The sequence below is a fragment of the Blennius ocellaris genome, assembly GCF_963422515.1.
Source record: "Blennius ocellaris genome assembly, chromosome: 13".
NCBI classification, from domain to species: domain Eukaryota; kingdom Metazoa; phylum Chordata; class Actinopteri; order Blenniiformes; family Blenniidae; genus Blennius; species Blennius ocellaris.
Genome location: NC_137662.1, coordinates 764005 through 785314, shown reverse-complemented (window position 1 = coordinate 785314; position 21310 = coordinate 764005). Strand labels below are relative to the sequence as shown.

Sequence of the window (21310 nt, the reverse complement as noted above, 5' to 3'; positions counted from 1 at the left end):
GTGGTGAGACGGCGGTGAAGTGGTGAGACAGTGGTGAGACGGCGGTGAAGTGGTGAGACGGCGGTGAAGTGGTGAGACAGTGGTGAGACGACGGTGATGTGGTGAGACGGCGGTGAAGTGGTGAGACAGTGGTGAGACGGCGGTGAAGTGGTGAGACAGTGGTGAGACGACGGTGAAGTGGTGAGACGGCGGTGAAGTGGTGAGACAGTGGTGAGACGGCGGTGAAGTGGTGAGACGGCGGTGAAGTGGTGAGACAGTGGTGAGACGGCGGTGAAGTGGTGAGACGGCGGTGAAGTGGTGAGACGACGGTGAAGTGGTGAGACGGCGGTGAAGTGGTGAGACGGCGGTGAAGTGGTGAGACAGTGGCGAGACGACGGTGAAGTGGTGAGACGGCGGTGAAGTGGTGAGACGACGGTGAAGTGGTGAGACGGCGGTGAAGTGGTGAGACGACGGTGAAGTGGTGAGACGGCGGTGAAGTGGTGAGACAGTGGTGAGACGGCGGTGAAGTGGTGAGACAGTGGCGAGACGACGGTGAAGTGGTGAGACGGCGGTGAAGTGGTGAGACAGTGGCGAGACGACGGTGAAGTGGTGACAGTGGTGAGACGGCGGTGAAGTGGTGAGACGGCGGTGAAGTGGTGAGACAGTGGCGAGACGACGGTGAAGTGGTGAGACGACGGTGAAGTGGTGAGACGACGGTGAAGTGAGACGGCGGTGAAGTGGTGAGACGGCGGTGAAGTGGTGAGACGGCGGCAGCTGACTGAGGACGAGACGAGCTCCAGATAAGAGCCGGTGCTCAAATGCCAGAGTGATAAGAAGCGAAGCTGCTCGCTCTCCAGGATTTAGTCGTCATTTAATCAACCAGGATGATGTAACATCATGACCGATCATTATTTTCAACGGCGGCACAATGACAGCGCCACAAAAAGGAGCATGTGGGCGCCTCAGCCGCTGTCGTGTTCATACAAGTGCAAATTAGGCAAAACACCTTTTTGTTCGCCTGCGTCTCCATAACAACTCCTTTGTTCTTCAAGCTTTTGAAACCTGCTTCCTTTGATTGAAAACACACACACACCGAGCAGCAGCCCACTTCCACACACTCCAAAATCTACATCTGAGCAGCTTTACACACTCAGCAGCCACAACATTATGAACAGCTGGATGATCACCAGTCATCAACTCACACAAACCGTTTTTTGACGAGTCAAAAAAAGGAAAGGAAAAGGAAAATGGTAGCGATTCGTTTCAAATGTATTACAAATGTCGTCCTTGAAACATCACGTGTGTATTTAGGTCCATTTGAAGCCTTTAATCACACTCTTCAGCAGCTCTATCACATTTTACAATCTGCTGAAGTGCGAGGCTCATTGCTCCCTGCAGGACTCTGGAGGTTAGCATTAGCATTGTGACTGCAGGACTCTGGAGGTTAGCATTTAGCATTAGCATTGTGACTGCAGGGCTCTGGAGGTTAGCATTAGCATTGTGACTGCAGGGCTCTGGAGGTTAGCATTTTGCATTAGCATTGTGACTGCAGGATTCTGAAGGTTAGCATTTAGCATTAGCATTGTGACTGCAGGACTCTGGAGGTTAGCATTTAGCATTAGCATTGTGACTGCAGGGCTCTGGAGGTTAGCATTTAGCATTAGCATTGTGACTGCAGGACTCTGGAGGTTAGCATTTAGCATTAGCATTGTGACTGCAGGGCTCTGGAGGTTAGCATTTAGCATTAGCATTGTGACTGCAGGGCTCTGGAGGTTAGCATTAGCATTGTGACTGCAGGGCTCTGGAGGTTAGCATTTTGCATTAGCATTGTGACTGCAGGATTCTGGAGGTTAGCATTTAGCATTAGCATTGTGACTTCAGGATTCTGGAGGTTAGGACTTGACATTTTTGATGGATTTTTTCATCAATACTTTTTGTAAAAAGTATTGTACAAAGCTGTGAAACAGAAACACTCAAGAGTTCGAACTGGAGAAAGGCTCCAGTTTATTTTAGTCCGGACTGGAGAAAGACTCCAGTTTATTTTAGTCCGGACTGGAGAAAGACTCCAGTTTATTTTAGTCCGGACTGGAGAAAGACTCCAGTTTATTTTAGTCCGGACTGGAGAAAGACTCCAGTTTATTTTAGTCCGGACTGGAGAAAGGCTCCAGTTTATTTTAGTCCGGACTGGAGAAAGGCTCCAGTTTATTTTAGTCCAGACTGGAGAAAGACTCCAGTTTATTTTAGTCCAGACTGGAGAAAGACTCCAGTTTATTTTAGTCCAGACTGGAGAAAGACTCCAGTTTATTTTAGTCCGGACTGGAGAAAGACTCCAGTTTATTTTAGTCCGGACTGGAGAAAGGCTCCAGTTTATTTTAGTCCGGACTGGAGAAAGGCTCCAGTTTATTTTAGTCCAGACTGGAGAAAGACTCCAGTTTATTTTAGTCCGGACTGGAGAAAGGCTCCAGTTTATTTTAGTCCAGACTGGAGAAAGACTCCAGTTTATTTTAGTCCGGACTGGAGAAAGGCTCCAGTTTATTTTAGTCCGGACTGGAGAAAGACTCCAGTTTATTTTAGTCCGGACTGGAGAAAGACTCCAGTTTATTTTAGTCCGGACTGGAGAAAGGCTCCAGTTTATTTTAGTCCAGACTGGAGAAAGACTCCAGTTTATTTTAGTCCGGACTGGAGAAAGGCTCCAGTTTATTTTAGTCCGGACTGGAGAAAGACTCCAGTTTATTTTAGTCCGGACTGGAGAAAGACTCCAGTTTATTTTAGTCCAGACTGTAGAAAGACTCCGGAGTTCGAAGGAAGGAAGAGTGTTTCTGATAAACCTCAGTATTTATACCTCAAACAATCTTTTCACATCTCACGGACGCCTGTGTTTTCTGATATCAATTCAACATGAATTCAATTTCCTCCCCGAGTAATGAAACTACAGAATAACCATGAAATTCAGATTTTAAAATGTATTTTGAAAAGATTGCCTGACGACTACTTCTTGGTAAAGACTCCCCCCCCCCCCCCCCCCCCCCCCCCGCTCAAGTTTCCAGTGTTTCTGAGAAAAAGAGGCAGCCTTAATAGAATGAGCTGAGGAGCATCCAGATGTGTGTGCCAGCCTGACAACATGTACTCCAGGACATGGCCACACCTGAGAGCCCCCGTCACCTCCAGCCCTGCTAATGGGACGTGGCAGGGAATTGCTCGACGCTTGCCTTGCAGCGACTCGTACCCTATAACCATACACAAATCGATTTGACATGTGGTATTAGATCAAATTACTGAGCAGCGCAGTGACGGAGAAAAGACCTGGCCTGCTCCGTGGGTGGGGGGGGGGGGGGGGGGGGGGGGCTCACTGTTAGCCTGCTGATGCAATCCCCCGCGTGACGATTAGCAGGAGCGCACTTTGTTCCATGTCCTAATGTCATTTCTCTCCCAGACGGACACACAAACGGTTTTCTGTCAGAATGGACTGCACTTTGACGCAGCGACTTGGTTCTCACGATCAGTGGGTCTGAAGGTTTGCTCTGCTAGGACCTCGCTGGCGAGCTGCTACAATCCTTCTAGCCTTCATGTGTACAAAACATCCTGGATTAAGATTAGTGCTTTCACTGTGTGGACCTGTCCTCACCTGTCCAGGTGTACCTGTCTACAGTCAGCCGGGGTCGGCTCCAGCTAGCCCTGACCTGGGTAGAACTGCTCGGGGGAAACGCTACATTGGCAAAGATGCTCCGACGAATTCATGGTTTCACTGGAAATGGTGGGATTAGGGTCATTTTTAACTGAATTACATGGCAAAGTATCACTGGGCATTAAGTCACATGCTATTTTGTTGTTTGCCTGGTCAAGCGACATCAATTCAAGAGATTTCTCTGACGTGTACCATCTGTGACCACCAGATGTCACTGCGTGACAACAGAGTGCTGCAGTCGTGGAGATTTTCTAAAGCTAATTTGTTTTTTTGTATCCGAGTGCTGAAACGGATGCTCCTTAAAACCACTGGAAACCTCAGCAAATCAAACTGTTTGGGACTACTTTCAGTGGCGGATGAATCCACGGCCGCTGAAAGAGGAATTTGAACAATACGAGTGCAAAATAAAGTGTCTGAGACTCCTTTCATCAAGTGAGTTGGAGAGTGGGCTCCCGTTGTGTGTGTGAGGGCTCCAGTGTGCAACAGGAAGTGTAATGGCAGCCTTTTATCACAATAAGTGTTCTATTGAGGCCATCAAAGGCAGGCTGGTCTGGTTTCTGTCCTGCAGCGACAGCAGAGCGGCGCGAGCTGCCATTTGAACATATTAACCTTTCATTTGTTTTGCGTGGCAGTGCAGATAAAAGAGGAGCAGCCTCCTCCAGAGATGCTGAAATGCTCCACGTACATGCAGCCGCTTCGTCGCTCCTCTTCTGCTCAGAGACCAGAGAGCTGCTGGTCGTCTCGCTCGATGCTAACCGGGTTAGCTGCTGCTGCTGCTGCGCTGCCCGAGAGGAAGACAAACACCACAATTAAAGTCTGTACCCAGCAAGTGTTTCAGAGACAACGCTCTCCACTCAGGTGCTCAGATTGAAGAACCTCCGTCAGCCAACTGTGGCCGACGGCCCGAGTGAGTCAGGAGACACCACCTGCCCTGTGTGGAGGCAGGCTGCGTTATCCCGTCTGGACTTGATTCATGACAATACCAGGTCCCGTCATATTTGGAAACCTGCTTATCCAGATCTTCCCCTTCCTTCTCTCGCAGTGTGTGAAATGATAAAGTAATAAAGCAGATAAGCAGGAGAGCAGCCGCCTTATCACTGCACCTCTGTGTGCAATGCAATAAAGTGGTGTGTGTGTGTGTGTGTGTGTGTGTGTGTGTGTGTGTGTGTGTGTGTGTGTGTGTGTGTGTGTGTGTGTGTGTGTGTGTGTGTGTGTGTGTGTGTGTGTGTGTGAGACCAGAATAGACTTGGTGCTCGTCTCTGAATCCATCAATGACACGCTGCGGATGCCCCTCATGCTGCCCCTCATGCTGCCCCTCATGCTGCCCCTCATGCTGCCCCTCATGCTGCCCCTCATGCTGCCGATGCCCCTCATGCTGCCGATGCCCCTCATGCTGCCGATGCCCCTCATGCTGCTGATACCCCCCTTGCTGCCCCTCACGCTGCCGATGCCCCTTGCTTGTTCAGACTGAGTATGACGGCACACGAGGGTTTCCCTGTCATCATTTGCTTGCTGGCAAAAGGAATATCTCAGGTCTTATTCAAGAGTGATGATGGAGGGATAGAGGAGTGATGGTGGAGGGATAGAGGAGTGATGGAGGGATGGTGGAGGGATAGAGGAGTGATGGAGGGATGGTGGAGGGATAGAGGAGTGATGGAGGGATGGTGGAGGGATAGAGGAGTGATGGAGGGATGGTGGAGGGATAGAGGAGTGATGGAGGGATAGAGGAGTGATGGAGGGATAGAGGAGTGATGGAGGGATAGAGGAGTGATGGAGGGATGTCGTTTCAGTTGAAGTTGTTTTTATGTGTTGAATTCGAGTGTTTTTACTTTGAATACGTTCTGTTGATGATCTGAATGTTGACGGAAGTGAAAATTTCAAAATGGCAAATTTCGACAGATTCCCGAGAAATGACGCGACGCTATCCAATCAGAATGCAGGTTTTCCAGGTCACTGACCAGAATGTGGAACACGAATAGGGAAGAAAATGGCGGCCGCGATCGGCGTCAAGCGTTTCCTACGCTATCATCTCCTTCACGCGAGAATCTGGTGGTCACGCTCTCGGGGTGAGAATCATGTGAAGCCTTGCAGACGTGATCTTCACTCCTGTTGGCTTTGACACAAGAACACCTCATGAATCCAGACCTCCTTCTTCCTGGCTCTTATTTCATGTTCTCATCTGAAGGCTTTCATTTGGAAAGGAAACCCCAGTCGCTTTTATTTTGGTCTCGCTTGCTGTTGCCTGGATGACACATTACTTCCAGTCATTTCCACTAAATCACAAGTCGCCTCTCCAGTTCTTATGGTGAATTATTGGTTTTGTTTTAAGATGAAAATGTCCCATCGGGGCTGTTTAATGAAAAGCACACATCAGTGAAGTGCAGGATTTCTTCTCATCCACTGGCTTGATTCCAGTCAAACGTTGCACGCCTGCATCAGTGAGCTGAGGTTTCCAGATGTTTCCAACTTCCATTTTGACAGAACCAGCCATCAGCTGTGTGAATAAACTTTCAATATCCTGCTTCATATCTGCTCTCCTCTGTGTATCTTATCTTCATCTCAAGATAAACTTCATTCCTTCGTAAAAGAAGACATTAATAAGGACGGCGCTCTGAACAAAACCAAAACTGAAAATCTGGCCGAATAATGAAGAAAAAGAAAGATGGAGGCTTGTAACGATGGTCCGTGATGTGATTTAAATGTGATGAAGTGTCGTGATGCTGACTGAGGTCACATAAACTATCTGACTGACAATTACTCCTTAAAGATGTTTTGAAACAAGTCATGAACATCAGCCTCAGTGTTCTTGTTCTCCAGGGCCTGTAATACACCTGGTCTAACATACCAGGATCTGTTTCCTGGTCTAACATACCAGGATCTGTTTCCTGGTCTAACATACCAGGATCTGTTACCTGGATTAACATACCAGGATCTCTGTTGCCTGGATTAACATACCAGGATCTCTGTTGCCTGGATTAACATACCAGGATCTGTTTCCTGGATTAACATACCAGGATCTCTCTGTTGCCTGGATTAACATACCAGGATCTGTTACCTGGATTAACATACCAGGATCTCTGTTACCTGGATTAACATACCAGGATATGTTTCCTGGATTAACATACCAGGATATGTTTCCTGAATCAACATACCAGGATCTCTGTTTCCTGAATCAACATACCAGGATCTCTGTTTCCTGGATTAACATACCAGGATCTCTGTTTCCTGGATTAACATACCAGGATCTCTGTTTCCTGGATTAACATACCAGGATATGTTTCCTGGATTAACATACCAGGATATGTTTCCTGGATTAACATACCAGGATCTCTGTTTCCTGGATTAACATACCAGGATATGTTTCCTGGATTAACATACCAGGATATGTTTCCTGGATTAACATACCAGGATCTCTGTTTCCTGGATTAACATACTAGGATATGTTTCCTGGATTAACATACCAGGATATGTTTCCTGGATTAACATACCAGGATCTCTGTTTCCTGGATTAACATACCAGGATATGTTTCCTGGATTAACATACCAGGATCTCTGTTTCCTGGATTAACATACCAGGATATGTTTCCTGGATTAACATACCAGGATCTCTGTTTCCTGGATTAACATACCAGGATATGTTTCCTGGATTAACATACCAGGATCTCTGTTTTCTGGATTAACATACTAGGATATGTTTCCTGGATTAACATACCAGGATATGTTTCCTGGATTAACATACCAGGATATGTTTCCTGGATTAACATACTAGGATATGTTTCCTGGATTAACATACCAGGATCTCTGTTTCCTGGATTAACATACCAGGATATGTTTCCTGGATTAACATACCAGGATCTGTTTCCTGGATTAACATACTAGGATATGTTTCCTGGATTAACATACCAGGATATGTTTCCTGGATTAACTAATCCAGAGATTGTGGATCTGATCAGCATTAACAGGTTATCAAGTCACTAGTTCAACCAGAGTTTCCCTCCAGGATCAAAGCGTTGACATGAAAGGGGTGGAGCTTGCAGCGTGTGACCAATCACAGAGGGAGAAACCCTGCAGAGCAGCTGACTTTACCATAGAGGAGCAGTTAATCTGAGATTATGAAGAATCCAAGCAGAACCTTCCTGACTTGGTGAGATGAGAACACATGAATTGAGGGACAATAGAAGGACTCACTTTCACTTGGTTCCAGCAGAACTTCTTCACTTTACATTTCACCTCCACTGGTTTGGAGGCGGAGTTTCCTCCGTGTGACTGTTTCCTGTTGGAATAGGAATTCATCGCCGTGACGACAGGAGTTGTGCTTCCATGAATTCCTGTTGGTGCAGTTGTGTCAGCATGAGCATTATTATGAAGCTCATGATTCCAGATCAGCCTTCGTGGAGCCAAACAGAGTTGGAACATCGTTCAAAGAGACCAGGATTGATTGATTCTGTCAAAATCCTGGTTCTCAATACTTTCTCCTCTCCTCTCCTCTCTCCTCCTCTCCTCTCCTCCTCTCCTCTCTCCTCCTCTCCTCTTTCCTCCTCTCTCCTCCTCTCCTCTCCTCTCCTCTTTCCTCCTCTCCTCCCCTCTCCTCTCTCCTCCTCTCCTCTTTCCTCCTCTCTCCTCCTCTCCTCTCCTCTCCTCTTTCCTCCTCTCCTCCCCTCTCCTCTCCTCCTCTCCTCTCTCCTCCTCTCCTCTTTCCTCCTCTCTCCTCCTCTCCTCTCCTCTCCTCTTTCCTCCTCTCCTCCCCTCTCCTCTTTCCTCCTCTCTTCTCCTCCTCTCGTCTCCTCTCCTCTCCTCTTTCCTCCTCTCCTCTTTCCCCCTCTCCTTCCCTCTCTTCTCCTCCTCTCCTCTTTCCTCCTCTCCTCCCCTCTCCTCTTTCCTCCTCTCCTCCTCTCCTCCTCCTCTCCTGCTCTCCTCCTCTCCTCTCCTCTCCTCTTTCCTCCTCTCCTCTCCTGCTCTCCTCTCCTCCTCCTCCTCTCCTCTTTCCTCCTCTCATCTCTCCTCTCCTCTGCAGAACCCCACCACTAATCACCATCATTTAAGAATGGGCGGGGCATTTCCCACGAGATGTGATTGGTCAGGGGGCGGGGCTTTACACTCACTGTGATCTTATCCAGAACCTATCCTGCTCCGGAGCAGGCTAGACGTTCAGAGTCGGTTACCATGGTGATTTATCCTGGTGAGAAGTAAACCAGCGTCATAGTACATAAAACCCGAGTTAATGCTGAAGTTACCTGGACAAGAGAGAACCGGCGTGGCGGTACCGCCCCTCATTCTAGTTCATGTTGTGATCGACCTCGACTCTGTTCTGCTTCATTAAACTGAGACCAGGAGAACAAACCTCCACTGATGCTTCTACCGAAACCTCCTTATATACTTTGATTTACTTGTATATTATCACAGTAGCAGCAACTGTGCTATCTCCATAAAGGTTTAGTGAGTCGTGTGTCTGATTATCACATGTAGAATTGTGCTGCACTTCTGGTAGACCATCACTACAGTTTGGAAACACAAGTCCTGAGGCCGCCAGGTGTCCTCTTCACACGTTATACACCTTATTCACTTTATGCATGTTATACAAGTTGAGCACATTACATGTTATACACATTAAACATGTTACACATGTTATACATGTTACACACTTTATACACGTTATATAGAGAGTAGAGAGCTTTATTCCTCCCCAGGGGGAAACACAAATATGTGTTATACTGTGAATTTCTCTTGGAGATCATTAAAGTATCTATCTATCTACACGTTGCACGTTATACATGTTACACACTTTGTACACGTTACACATGTTACACACGTTACACATGTTACACACGTTATATGTGATACATGTTGCATGTTATACATGGTATACACATTATGCGTGTTATGTGTGTTATACACATTATAAATGTTACACACGCTATACACGTTACACGTGTTATACACATACATATTACACACATTATACATGTTGCACGTTATACATGTTACACGTGTTACACACTTTATACAAGTTATACACGTTACACGTGGTATACATGTTATACACATTGTACATGTTGTACACGTTATACACATTGTACACATTAGTGTTGGCCAAGTGACTTTAAATTAGTAACTCAGTTCGTTACTAGTTATTACTTTCAAAAGTAACTCAGTTACTTTAAGTTGCTCGTTACTTTCAAAGTAACTAGTTACGAGGGAAAGTAACTTAATTTTTTAAACTCCAAATTCTCTTATGAATGCCTTGCCTCCCCAACAGGCCTCTGGCTTGCTTACATGGAAGTCCTACCCTACCACACCTTGTGACTTGAACGTGTAATGGCCAGTGAATGATGAAATGACTGGAAATACATTTTAACTTAAGTCTGTTTTCCTCTTATTTATTTTATCTTCCTGTTTTAATTCATTTCTATTGTTTCCAACCTTCTACAGACATTATGTTGGGGGTGTCGTGGCGTAGTACTCGAGTACACAACTGAAAAATGTGATCATTGTACCCAGTATCACTACGCTGAAGCAGTGGATCAACAAAACACAACATACAGTGTGTTGAGACGTTTGACAGGCACATTTATTGTAGCCATTGAAACAGGTAGAAACATTTAGCAGCTGCAGGAATAATCAATCAAAGTGCATATCTGGTCCAATAGATGGTTTCAACATAAACACAGTGAGGTTCATCTGTTCTTTTGAACCTGAATTCATCCACTCGTCGTGCTGTCACTGATACATCCAGCCACTAGAGGGCGGCGTTCCCCTCCAGTTGTATGTGATTGCATGGAGCTGGAGGAGAGTAAGACCAGATGGGAGCCACGATGCTACCGAGTGTTTATTCAAAGTTATCAAAGAACCAGACTTTCTTCAGCATTCAGAGAAACATCACAACTTGTACGTCACTGCGTCACGTGTGCTTCACGGTTACCACGGTAACTGTCGTTCTGAGTTATGCACGTGAAGTAACGAGTAACGAGCCTTTTAGATCGCAGTAATGATAAACGCGTTACTGGTTTTGACAAACTAGTTACAGCACTTAATGCAAAAGTAACGTAGTTACTGTAACGCGTTACTTAATAACGCGTTAGCACACTGCAAACTGCACATTATACACGTTGTACACGTTATACACAAGTTAGGGTTAGTGATAACTTAAACAAACCTTTTCCAAACCAGACTGATATTTTGATATTGGCGGTTTCCAGATTATCTGGTGGTGCCCCCTTTTTATTTTTAATAAATATGTAACAAGTTTATTCATTAATAATTTTTCATTAATACATTTTTGAGAATTTATTAACTGTAAGCAATTACTCGATTACTCTCGAAATGTTAATAAGTAAATGACTTTACCCATTAATAACTTAAATTTTTCATAAATTACTTCCAGTGATTTATTACTTTCAGTAATATATTACTTACAGTAATGTAATGCTAATAATCAACCATAGATTAGTGTGTGTGTGTGTGTGTGTGTGTGTGTGTGTGTGTGTGTGTGTGTGTGTGTGTGTGTGTGTGTGTGTGTGTGTGTGTGTGTGTGTGTGTGTGTGTGTGTGTGTGTGTGTGTGTGTGTGTGTGTGTGTGTCCACTGCCAGCTTGTATGCAGCCGATGCTTCTTCCCAGCCGGCGTAACTCAATCACTGCTTTCCAGCTGAACTGTAACAAATGACAGTGGAGGAAATTACAGTCATCCGTCTCCGTCCTGCTCCCCCTCTCTTTTGAAGCGGGACACCTGGGCCATCTTCATCCTCCTCTTCCTCTCCAGCCGGAAACAGTCCGGTTCACATGGTAGACTCTCCTGCCCCCTGTACGGCCTGCTGCTCGCCGCCGTCGGCACGGCGAGTCGCCCTCGCATCACAACAGGTGTGTGGCGCTGTGCGGCGGCAGCGTCTGAGCTGGCGCTCGTTAAAGCGGCCGGGGGCGGCGGCCTAATTGCAGCTCTCCACAGAATTAGCACTTTCACTTTGAATCTGTCATGAGAGCTGAAGCCGGATGTCACTGCTGCTTTTCCAGCAGGGGTTTTCTTTTCCTCGGAGGAAGACGTGAGGAAGGGTGGGCTCGGCTTTCATCTGCAGCAACTTGAAATATTCCACTCTGCGTTTTTCAAGTTCTGAAGCACAGCAGATACTGTCAAATTCTTTTGTCACTGCTCTCCTGTACACACCTGGCTGGTTTTTACTTTGGTTTTTGTGTTTGATCCACTTAGCGCCACCGTTCCCCTTCCCTCCACTAGTGGGAGCTGCAGAGGTTCAGGCAGCAGTACTCGAGTAAACTCCCAACAGCAGGAGGTTTACTTGAGTACTGCTGCAGGGAGGAAGCAGCATGTAGGCTGAGTCAGAGAAGAACGTAATCCACTGGATCCCCAGAAACCAAAGCAACCGCATGGAGCAACTTTAACCTGCAGCAACTGCATGGAGCAACTTTAACCTGCAGCAACTGCATGGAGCAACTTTAACCTGCAGCAACAGCATGGAGCAACTTTAACCTGCAGCAACAGCATGGAGCAACTTTAACCTGCAGCAACCGCATGGAGCAACTTTAACCTGCAGCAACCGCATGGAGCAACTTTAATCTGCAGCAACTGCATGGAGCAACTTTAACCTGCAGCAACCGCATGGAGCAACTTTAACCTGCAGCAACCGCATGGAGCAACTTTAATCTGCAGCAACCGCATGGAGCAACTTTAACCTGCAGCAACCGCATGGAGCAACTTTAACCTGCAGCAACTGCATGGAGCAACTTTAACCTGCAGCAACCGCATGGAGCAACTTTGACCTGCAGCAACTGCATGGAGCAACTTTAACCTGTAGCAACCGCATGGAGCAACTTTGACCTGCAGCAACCACCTGCAGCAACCACTTGGTGGAACACTGGATTTCAGCCACGCTGCTGCTAGCTAGCCTCTCTCAGGCTGGTTTGCCATGTTGGAGGTCTGAGAAGAAACAGAACATCTCCACAAGATCTGGGCTCCGGGGTTAGGAGACCTTCATGAGGAACCCGGGGTTAAGAACACAGGCCACTGAACCCTGGGCTCTTAACCCCGGGTTCCCCATGAAGGCCACTGAACCCTGGGTTCATAACCCCGGGTTCCTCACGAAGGCCACTGAACCCTGGGTTCTTAACCCCGGGTTCCTCATGAAGGCCACTGAACCCCGGGTTCTTAACCCCGGGTTCCTCACGAAGGCCATTTAACCCAGGGTTCTTAACCCCGGGTTCCCCACGAAGGCCACTGAACCCTGGGTTCTTAACCCCGGGTTCCTCATGAAGGCCACTGAACCCCGGGTTCTTAACCCCGGGTTCTCCATGAAGGCCACTGAACCCCGGGTTCTTAACCCCGGGTTCTCCATGAAGGCCACTGAACCCCGGGTTCTTTACCCCGGGTTCCTCATGAAGGCCACTGAACCCCGGGTTCTTAACCCCGGGTTCTCCATGAAGGCCACTGAACCCCGGGTTCTTAACCCCGGGTTCTCCATGAAGGCCACTGAACCCTTGGTTCTTAACCCCGGGTTCCTCATGAAGGCCACTGAACCCCGGGTTCTTAACCCCGGGTTCCTCACGAAGGCCACTGAACCCCGGGTTCTTAACCCCGGGTTCTCCATGAAGGCCACTGAACCCCGGGTTCTTAACCCCGGGTTCTCCATGAAGGCCACTGAACCCCGGGTTCTTAACCCCGGGTTCTCCATGAAGGCCACTGAACCCCGGGTTCTTAACCCCGGGTTCCTCATGAAGGCCACTGAACCCCGGGTTCTTAACCCCGGGTTCCCCATGAAGGCCACTGAACCCTTGGTTCTTAACCCCGGGTTCTTAACCCCGGGTTCTCCATGAAGGCCACTGAACCCCGGGTTCTTAACCCCGGGTTCTCCATGAAGGCCACTGAACCCCGGGTTCTTAACCCCGGGTTCTCCATGAAGGCCACTGAACCCCGGGTTCTTTACCCCGGGTTCCTCATGAAGGCCACTGAACCCCGGGTTCTTAACCCCGGGTTCTCCATGAAGGCCACTGAACCCCGGGTTCTTAACCCCGGGTTCTCCATGAAGGCCACTGAACCCTTGGTTCTTAACCCCGGGTTCCTCATGAAGGCCACTGAACCCCGGGTTCTTAACCCCGGGTTCCTCACGAAGGCCACTGAACCCCGGGTTCTTAACCCCGGGTTCTCCATGAAGGCCACTGAACCCCGGGTTCTTAACCCCGGGTTCCCCATGAAGGCCACTGAAACCTTGGTTCTTAACCCCGGGTTCTCCATGAAGGCCACTGAACCCTGGGTTCTTAACCCCGGGTTCCTCATGAAGGCCACTGAACCCCGGGTTCCTCATGAAGGCCTCTTAACCCAGTAAACCACCAGAAGAACAAAAACTCAAATGAGTCATAGACTACAAAGGAATTCATGAGTTTTGCTCCTCTAGATTTGTCTCTCTGATGTTTGTCACATTTTGTCCAACATTTTTTTTGCTATTTCACCTTTTATTTCAAGTTCTATTTTTTGAATGGGGTTTTCTGGTTTTTCCACCTTTGGTAACTTTTTCTATCTGAACCAGGGGTATTTTGAATTCACTTTTATTTAAAGAGCGTTCTTAATCCTTGTTTCTGTAATGACCCTGTGTATCCTTGTTATCTGGCCGTCTTCTCTGGAGCTCTTCCTGTATGAAAGGTGATTTACAAATATAGAGGAAAGGTTCTGAGCTCTTGGTCTCAGGCTGTATTTAATAACTGTTGAACCTCATTTGTTTCGTCCTAATCTTTCATCTCTTAATATGTGTGATGAATCGAGGCTCATCCATCCACTTTGAGAGTATATATATATATAAAAAAAAAACTTCATGAAAGGGCAGATTTTTCTTTGGCAGCTTGCATAAAATCTCTTGCAGTTAATGAGAAATGATTTATCTTGTGGTCGCTCACCACCGCTCCTCCAAGTCCACAGATCTGTGCCAAACGGACAAGATGAGCACATGAAAAATGTGCTTCCAGGGTTTTGCACTTCCAGTTTAGTTTTCAGAGGCTTCGGGAGGCCGTCCTGTTGGACGCCGCTTTAAAATAGACTCACTTCAACCTCGTGGGCACTAATGAGTCAGAACGAGGAAAAAAAGGGTTTCATCTTTTAGGTTTTATGGGAGGACCATGAAGATTTTACACCATTATGTTGTTAAAATGCGGTTAAGTCCATCAATATCTGCGTTCAGAAAAGCTCCCAGTGACCCAATTCTGTTTTTGTCTTTAGTACAAAACATATCAACAAGTACGTTATGATTTTATATATAAATATATCATGAAAGACAGCAGATTCCAAATGACGGGATTTTCAATGTGAACTTAAACTGAGGTTAATGTGAAGCAGTGATGTTTGATTGATGGTTCAGACTCAGACTCGTGTGAGTCTGCAGCTGCTTTGCTACGTGACGTGTCGACCCTGATGAGTTCCTCTGATTCCGTGCTGCTCTTCATGGTTGTCCCTCTTCTTTCTGCTGGTCAGACGGAGGTCATCAAGGGGCCGTGTGGCAGCGTGGGCATGACGTTCCGACACGTTCCCGCCAGCGAGGGCGACGCCGTGCACGTCAGCATCGAGACGGTCACGCCCAACTCCCCCGCGGCCGCGGCAGACCTGCAGAGAGGGGACCGCCTCATCGCCATCGGAGGTCCTGCAGCTCACTGCACTTGAGTAATGAAGGACATGTACCAATGTGTTTGAATGTCCTGCTTTGTTTGTTTCAGGGGTCAAAGTCACGTCCTCGGTTCAAGTGCCCAAACTGTTGAAGCAGGCTGGAGACCGTGTGCTGGTGCTGTACGAGAGGCCGGTCCGTCACCAGACCCCCCCCTCAGGGAATCTGCCGACTCTGCAGGAAGGGTTCGGGCAGCTCGAGGAAACGGGTTTTGTTTCCCACCCAGGTGGTTACGAGGAAGACCCAGCCCCCATCACCACCCTCTCCGACATATCCGACAGCAAAGACATGGACTCTGAGTTTGAAGAGTTGATTGTGGACTCCAGATCTGGCCAGGCCGGTGGCTTGAACAGCAGCACCACTAATCCCAGTGACACCAAGGAGGATTTCCTACTGACAGTAAACCAAAGCCCTAAAAGGACTGTGGCCACTTTGGCCTCCAAGCCCCTCGGTTCCATATCACCCATCCTCAACCGGAAGCTAAACCTGGTGGGTCTCCAGTCACCCTTAAAGCCCCAGTCCAAAGAATCTCCAAAGCCCTCTCCACATAAGACCAGTAGTGACCCAGGGGAGGGTCTTCAGCGCCCCACAGTCCCACCCCCACCTCCTCCCGCTCGGCCCCCGGTCCCTCCAAGACCTCAGATCAGGCTAACGTCGGCGTCCTCAGAAACCAGTCTTTTGGAAGGAGTGGATTCTGTTTCAGCATCTCATGCTGCCGTTGCTCCTACCGTGACGACCACCGTCAGCACTTCTGAAAAGTCCCCAGAAAAAGTGCCCCCCGGTGGGTCGACTGACGACAGAGTCAGTTCTGAGAAGGTCTGTGTGAAAGCGGCTGAAGCGAAGCAGCCTGCGAAGGCAGTGGAGTCCAGTGAGGAGGGTGTCAACCCTTCCGCCATGGCCAGCAGTAGCAGGGCCGATCAGACAAAAGACAAAGCTTCAGAGAGCTCCTGCAGTACTCGGGACAGTCTAGAAGACCACTCCCTCTGGGAATCACCCGAAACCATGTTTCGTAATCAGACGGGCCGCTGGTCCAAAGCCTCTGTGGTGTTTGAAGTGGAAAGCAACCAAAAGTACCTTAATGTGGCTCTGTGGTGCAAAGATCCCTTTAAGCCGGGCGGTTTGTTGTGCCTGGGCCACGTCAGCCTGCAGCTGGAGCACGTCGCCCTGGAATGTATGGCCACATCGTCAGCAGAGTACCAGAGCACCTTCAGGCTGGGGCCTCCAGAACCCCGAGCTAACGTCAGCCGCACTGCGCTGCGCAGCCTCAGCACTCACAAGGGCTTCAACGAGAAGCTGTGTTACGGAGACGTCACCCTGAACTTCTGCTACCTGGCGGAGGGCGAGGTGGAGTGTCCGGGGGGGGCCGCGGAGAGGGAGCGCGAGGGCAGCCTCTACGATGAGGACTTGAGGGAAAGGGAGAAGGACCCCGTCCCTTCAGCGCCCCGCGATGAGCTGCCCTACAGCGCCATGCAGTTAGCGGAAGTCCGGCATAACTTCCAGGACACGCAGTTCCAGAACCCGACCTGGTGCGAGTACTGCAAGAAGAAGGTTTGGACCAAGGCGGCCTCGCAGTGCATGATCTGCGCCTACGTTTGCCACAAGAAGTGTCAGGACAAGTGCCTCGCTGAAAACCCGTTCTGTGTGGCGGCGGCCGAGCGTCGTGGAGCCGACCCCGAGGCCAAGTCCACCATTAACCGCGCCACCACCGGCCTGACGCGCCACATCATCAACACCAGCTCGCGCCTGCTCAACCTCCGGCAGGTGCCCAAGACCCGGCTGGTGGAGCAGGTGACGGACGTGGCGCCCGGAGCGGTGGAGCCGTCGCCCAAGCAGACCCCCAACACGTCGGACAACGAGAGCAGCGACACGGAGACCTACACCGGCGGCGCCAGCCCCTCCAAGCAGCCCGCCGGCTCCGGCAGCAGCAAGCTAGTGCGCAAGGAGGGGGGCCTGGACGACAGCGTGTTCATCGCCGTGAAGGAGATCGGCCGGGACCTGTACCGGGGGCTCCCCACTGACGAGCGCTCCCAGAAGCTGGAGCTGATGCTGGACAAGCTGCAGCAGGAGATCGACCAGGAGCTGGAGCACAACAACGCCCTACTGCTGGAGGAGAGGGAGGCCGCCGACCACCGCCGCAAGGCCCTCATCAGCACCGCCCTGTCCAAGTCCGGGGAGCGGCTCCAGGCCCTCACCCTGCTCATGATCCACTACCGGGCCGGCATCGAGGACCTGGAGTCTGTAGAGAGCACGTCCCCGTCAGAGCAGCACGGCTTCAAGGGCAAAGCGGAGAGCCTGGAGGAGGAGGCGCTGATGGGTCCGGAGGCGTACGACAGTGACATGTGCAGCCCGGTGGAGGTGCAGCTGCTGGACGACATCACGGAGGAGCAGATCTGCGTGGAGGCTCTCCACTGAGCCTCCCCTCCCCCGACCGGCAAGGACAACAGTCTTTGAGCTTGTGCCTGCCTGCAGCAGCATTTCGTCCACGTCGGGACTCTCAGCCGGACATTTGAGGTGTGGGGGGCGTAAGGGACGTAAGGGACGTAAGGGACGTAAGGGACATAAGGGACATAAGGGAACGCCGCTCGAGGCACACATGCTTCTTTTGTAACCTGGAGGAGTCTGGTCCCTTCAACGAGACATGGTGGACGTTTTTCTCTTCTTTGGATTTGCACATTGTGACGTGGGTTCTGTACTCCAGAGGTCTTTGAAGGGAAGCTTGAAAGCTGCTCCGTTCTGCTGCACGTTTGTCCTCTAGTTTTCTTTTGTGGCTTTAAAGTGTCACTGTGAGCATTTCATTTAGTTTGCTTTCCTGCGTTGACGTAAGGATTTCACAGCTGTCTGGTTTCAGAGTCTGAAACAGGAAACCTGACGAACTAATGAAGGTCACAACAACAAATACCTTTTGGAAATTTAAGTGAATGAAAAGTGATGAAGGCTTGTTTTAAAATCACACTTCAGGCTTGTTTAAAAGACAAAATATGTGATATTTGTAGTGGGGGGGGGAAAAAACCCCAAGAAAGCGGTTATCAAAGTTAACGAGCCTAATTCATCCTGTAGTACCACGTCGTACCACCCGGTGGTGTCGCGAGTCACTTTACCTCCTTGAGGTTTCCATTCGAAGAGAAGAAGCTGCAAATTGTGGCGAAAGCTGAAACAGACTAAACGTGCCTCAGTGCTGCCACCCCGGGCACACAAAGGGCCTTACATGAGTTTGACATACTGTACGTTCAATGCTTTTGTTTGTCATCATGTTGGTTTCAGGTCACGTCAAAGAACATTTATGCAATTTTGTACAAAGGCCGCAATGAATGTACCTGAATTCCGACCAGAAAAAGCGGATTTATAGATTCTGTTTATCTTTTAATTATTCTGTATATATTTGTAATGGAAAAATAGGACATGAAGGTGTTTATTTGTCTCTTTTTTGTGTTTACTCTTGTTGGAAATAGTGTAATTTCCATTTTAAAATGCGATTAAAGTGACTTGACGTCAAACTAAGATCCAAACAAACCTGAGGCCTGATTTTAAAACCAGTTTTCACTCGTGGGTTCCTGCTGGAAGCAGGTAGAACCTGGGAGGTTCTCCAGAATTTGAAGGATCTTGTTGGGAGCACTTTGGACCGCGGCGTCGCAGAAACAGTAACATTGCTCTTTTTGGTTGTTTGCTTTGTGTTTGATTGTGTAATTGAATTAGTTTTTCTATATTTCTATTTTCTTCAAGAAGCCGGGTCACGATTTATTGGCGCCTCCTTCACACACTGAGCTCACACTTTACCACCTCCTCCTCTCCAGGGTGGAGCTGGATGCTCCTCCTCCTCTCCAGGGTGGTGCTGGATGCTCCTCCTCCTCTCCAGGGTGGAGTTGGATGCTCCTCCTCCTCTCCAGGGTGGAGTTGGATGCTCCTCCTCCTCTCCAGGGTGGTGCTGGATGCTCCTCCTCCTCTCCAGGGTGGAGCTGGATGCTCCTCCTCTCCAGGGTGGAGTTGGATGCTCCTCCTCTCCAGGGTGGAGCTGGATGCTCCTCCTCCTCTCCAGGGTGGAGCTGGATGCTCCTCCTCCCCAGGGTGGAGTTGGATGCTCCTCCTCTCCAGGGTGGAGTTGGATGCTCCTCCTCCTCTCCAGGGTGGAGCTGGATGCTCCTCCTCCTCTCCAGGGTGGAGCTGGATGCTCCTCCTCCTCTCCAGGGTGGAGTTGGATGCTCCTCCTCTCCAGGGTGGAGTTAGATGCTCCTCCTCTCCAGGGTGGAGTTGGATGCTCCTCCTCCTCTCCAGGGTGGAGCTGGATGATCCTCCTCCTCTCCAGGGTGGTGCTGGATGCTCCTCCTCTCCAGGGTGGAGTTGGATGCTCCTCCTCTCCAGGGTGGAGTTGGATGCTCCTCCTCTCCAGGGTGGAGTTGGATGCTCCTCCTCCTCTCCAGGGTGGAGTTGGATGCTCCTCCTCTCCAGGGTGGAGTTAGATGCTCCTCCTCTCCAGGGTGGAGTTGGATGCTCCTCCTCCTCTCCAGGGTGGAGCTGGATGATCCTCCTCCTCTCCAGGGTGGAGCTGGATGCTCCTCCTCCTCTCCAGGGTGGTGCTGGATGCTCCTCCTCTCCAGGGTGGAGTTGGATGCTCCTCCTCTCCAGGGTGGAGTTGGATGCTCCTCCTCTCCAGGGTGGAGTTGGATGCTCCTCCTCCTCTCCAGGGTGGAGTTGGATGCTCCTCCTCCTCTCCAGGGTGGAGCTGGATGCTCCTCCTCTCCAGGGTGGAGTTGGATGCTCCTCCTCTCCAGGGTGGAGTTGGATGCTCCTCCTCCTCTCCAGGGTGGAGTTGGATGCTCCTCCTCTCCAGGGTGGAGTTGGATGCTCCTCCTCCTCTCCAGGGTGGAGCTGGATGCTCCTCCTCTCCAGGGTGGAGTTGGATGCTCCTCCTCTCCAGGGTGGAGTTGGATGCTCCTCCTCCTCTCCAGGGTGGAGTTGGATGCTCCTCCTCCTCTCCAGGGTGGAGTTGGATGCTCCTCCTCCTCTCCAGGGTGGAGTTGGATGCTCCTCCTCCTCTCCAGGGTGGAGTTGGATGCTCCTCCTCTCCAGGGTGGAGCTGGATGCTCCTCCTCCTCTCCAGGGTGGAGTTGGATGCTCCTCCTCTCCAGGGTGGAGTTGGATGCTCCTCCTCTCCAGGGTGGAGTTGGATGCTCTTCTTTCACCTCCTTCTAGTTGGACCTGATGACGAATTGAGATGAAAGGACAGAAGCTGCCGTCCTGTTTGAGAATGAACTTCCTGTTAGCGAGTACGTTGTAGTAAAATGTAAAATGAGCCGTCCTCCTCTGAATGTTCCTGTGCCGCTCTGACCCGTCCTGTCGAAGGCGTCCTCACTTCGTTCTCCGCAGTATGAATGAGAACAAGAGGCTCTTCAATCACACCTGCTGTCCAAACTGGCTTGTTCCCACAAAGGTTCCAGAGTCCTGACTCAGTCCATCAGGCAACGAAACAGCCAATACCTGTCCAATACCCGTCCAATACCCGTCCAATACCCGTCCAATACCTGTCCAATACCCGTCCAATACCCGTCCAATACCTGTCCAATACCCGTCCAATACCCGTCCAATACCCGTCAAATACCCGTCAAATACCTGACCAATACCCGTCCAATACCCGTCAAATACCTGACCAATACCCGTCCAATACCTGACCAATACCCGTCAAATACCTGACCAATACCCGTCCAATACCTGTCCAATACCCGTCCAATACCCGTCCAATACCTGACCAATACCCGTCCAATATCTCTACAATACCTGACCAATACCCGTCCAATACTCGTCCAATACCTGTACAATATCTACAATACCCGTCCAATACCTCTACAATACCTGACCAATACCTGTACCCGACAATACCTGTCCAATACCTGACCAATACCGTCCAGTACCCCTCTAGTCCCTCTACAATACTCTCTAGTCCCTCTACAATACTCTCTAGTCCCTCTACAATACTCTCTAGTCCCTCTACAACACCCCTCTAGTC

At 49.6% G+C, this 21310-nt stretch overlaps 1 protein-coding gene across 1 annotated transcript in view; it reads left to right on the top strand.

The window, feature by feature from the left end:
• pdzd8 (PDZ domain containing 8) overlaps positions 1–19013 on the top strand; it is a 63977-nt gene extending 44964 nt beyond the window's left edge. Inside the window, exons 4-5 of the mRNA XM_080508170.1 lie at positions 15126–15288; positions 15365–19013. Coding sequence (XP_080364296.1) covers positions 15126–15288; positions 15365–17724 — 2523 coding nt within the window. The 3' untranslated portion in view covers positions 17725–19013. The remainder of the gene's footprint in view (positions 1–15125; positions 15289–15364) is intronic.
• Positions 19014–21310: the final 2297 nt, after the last annotated feature.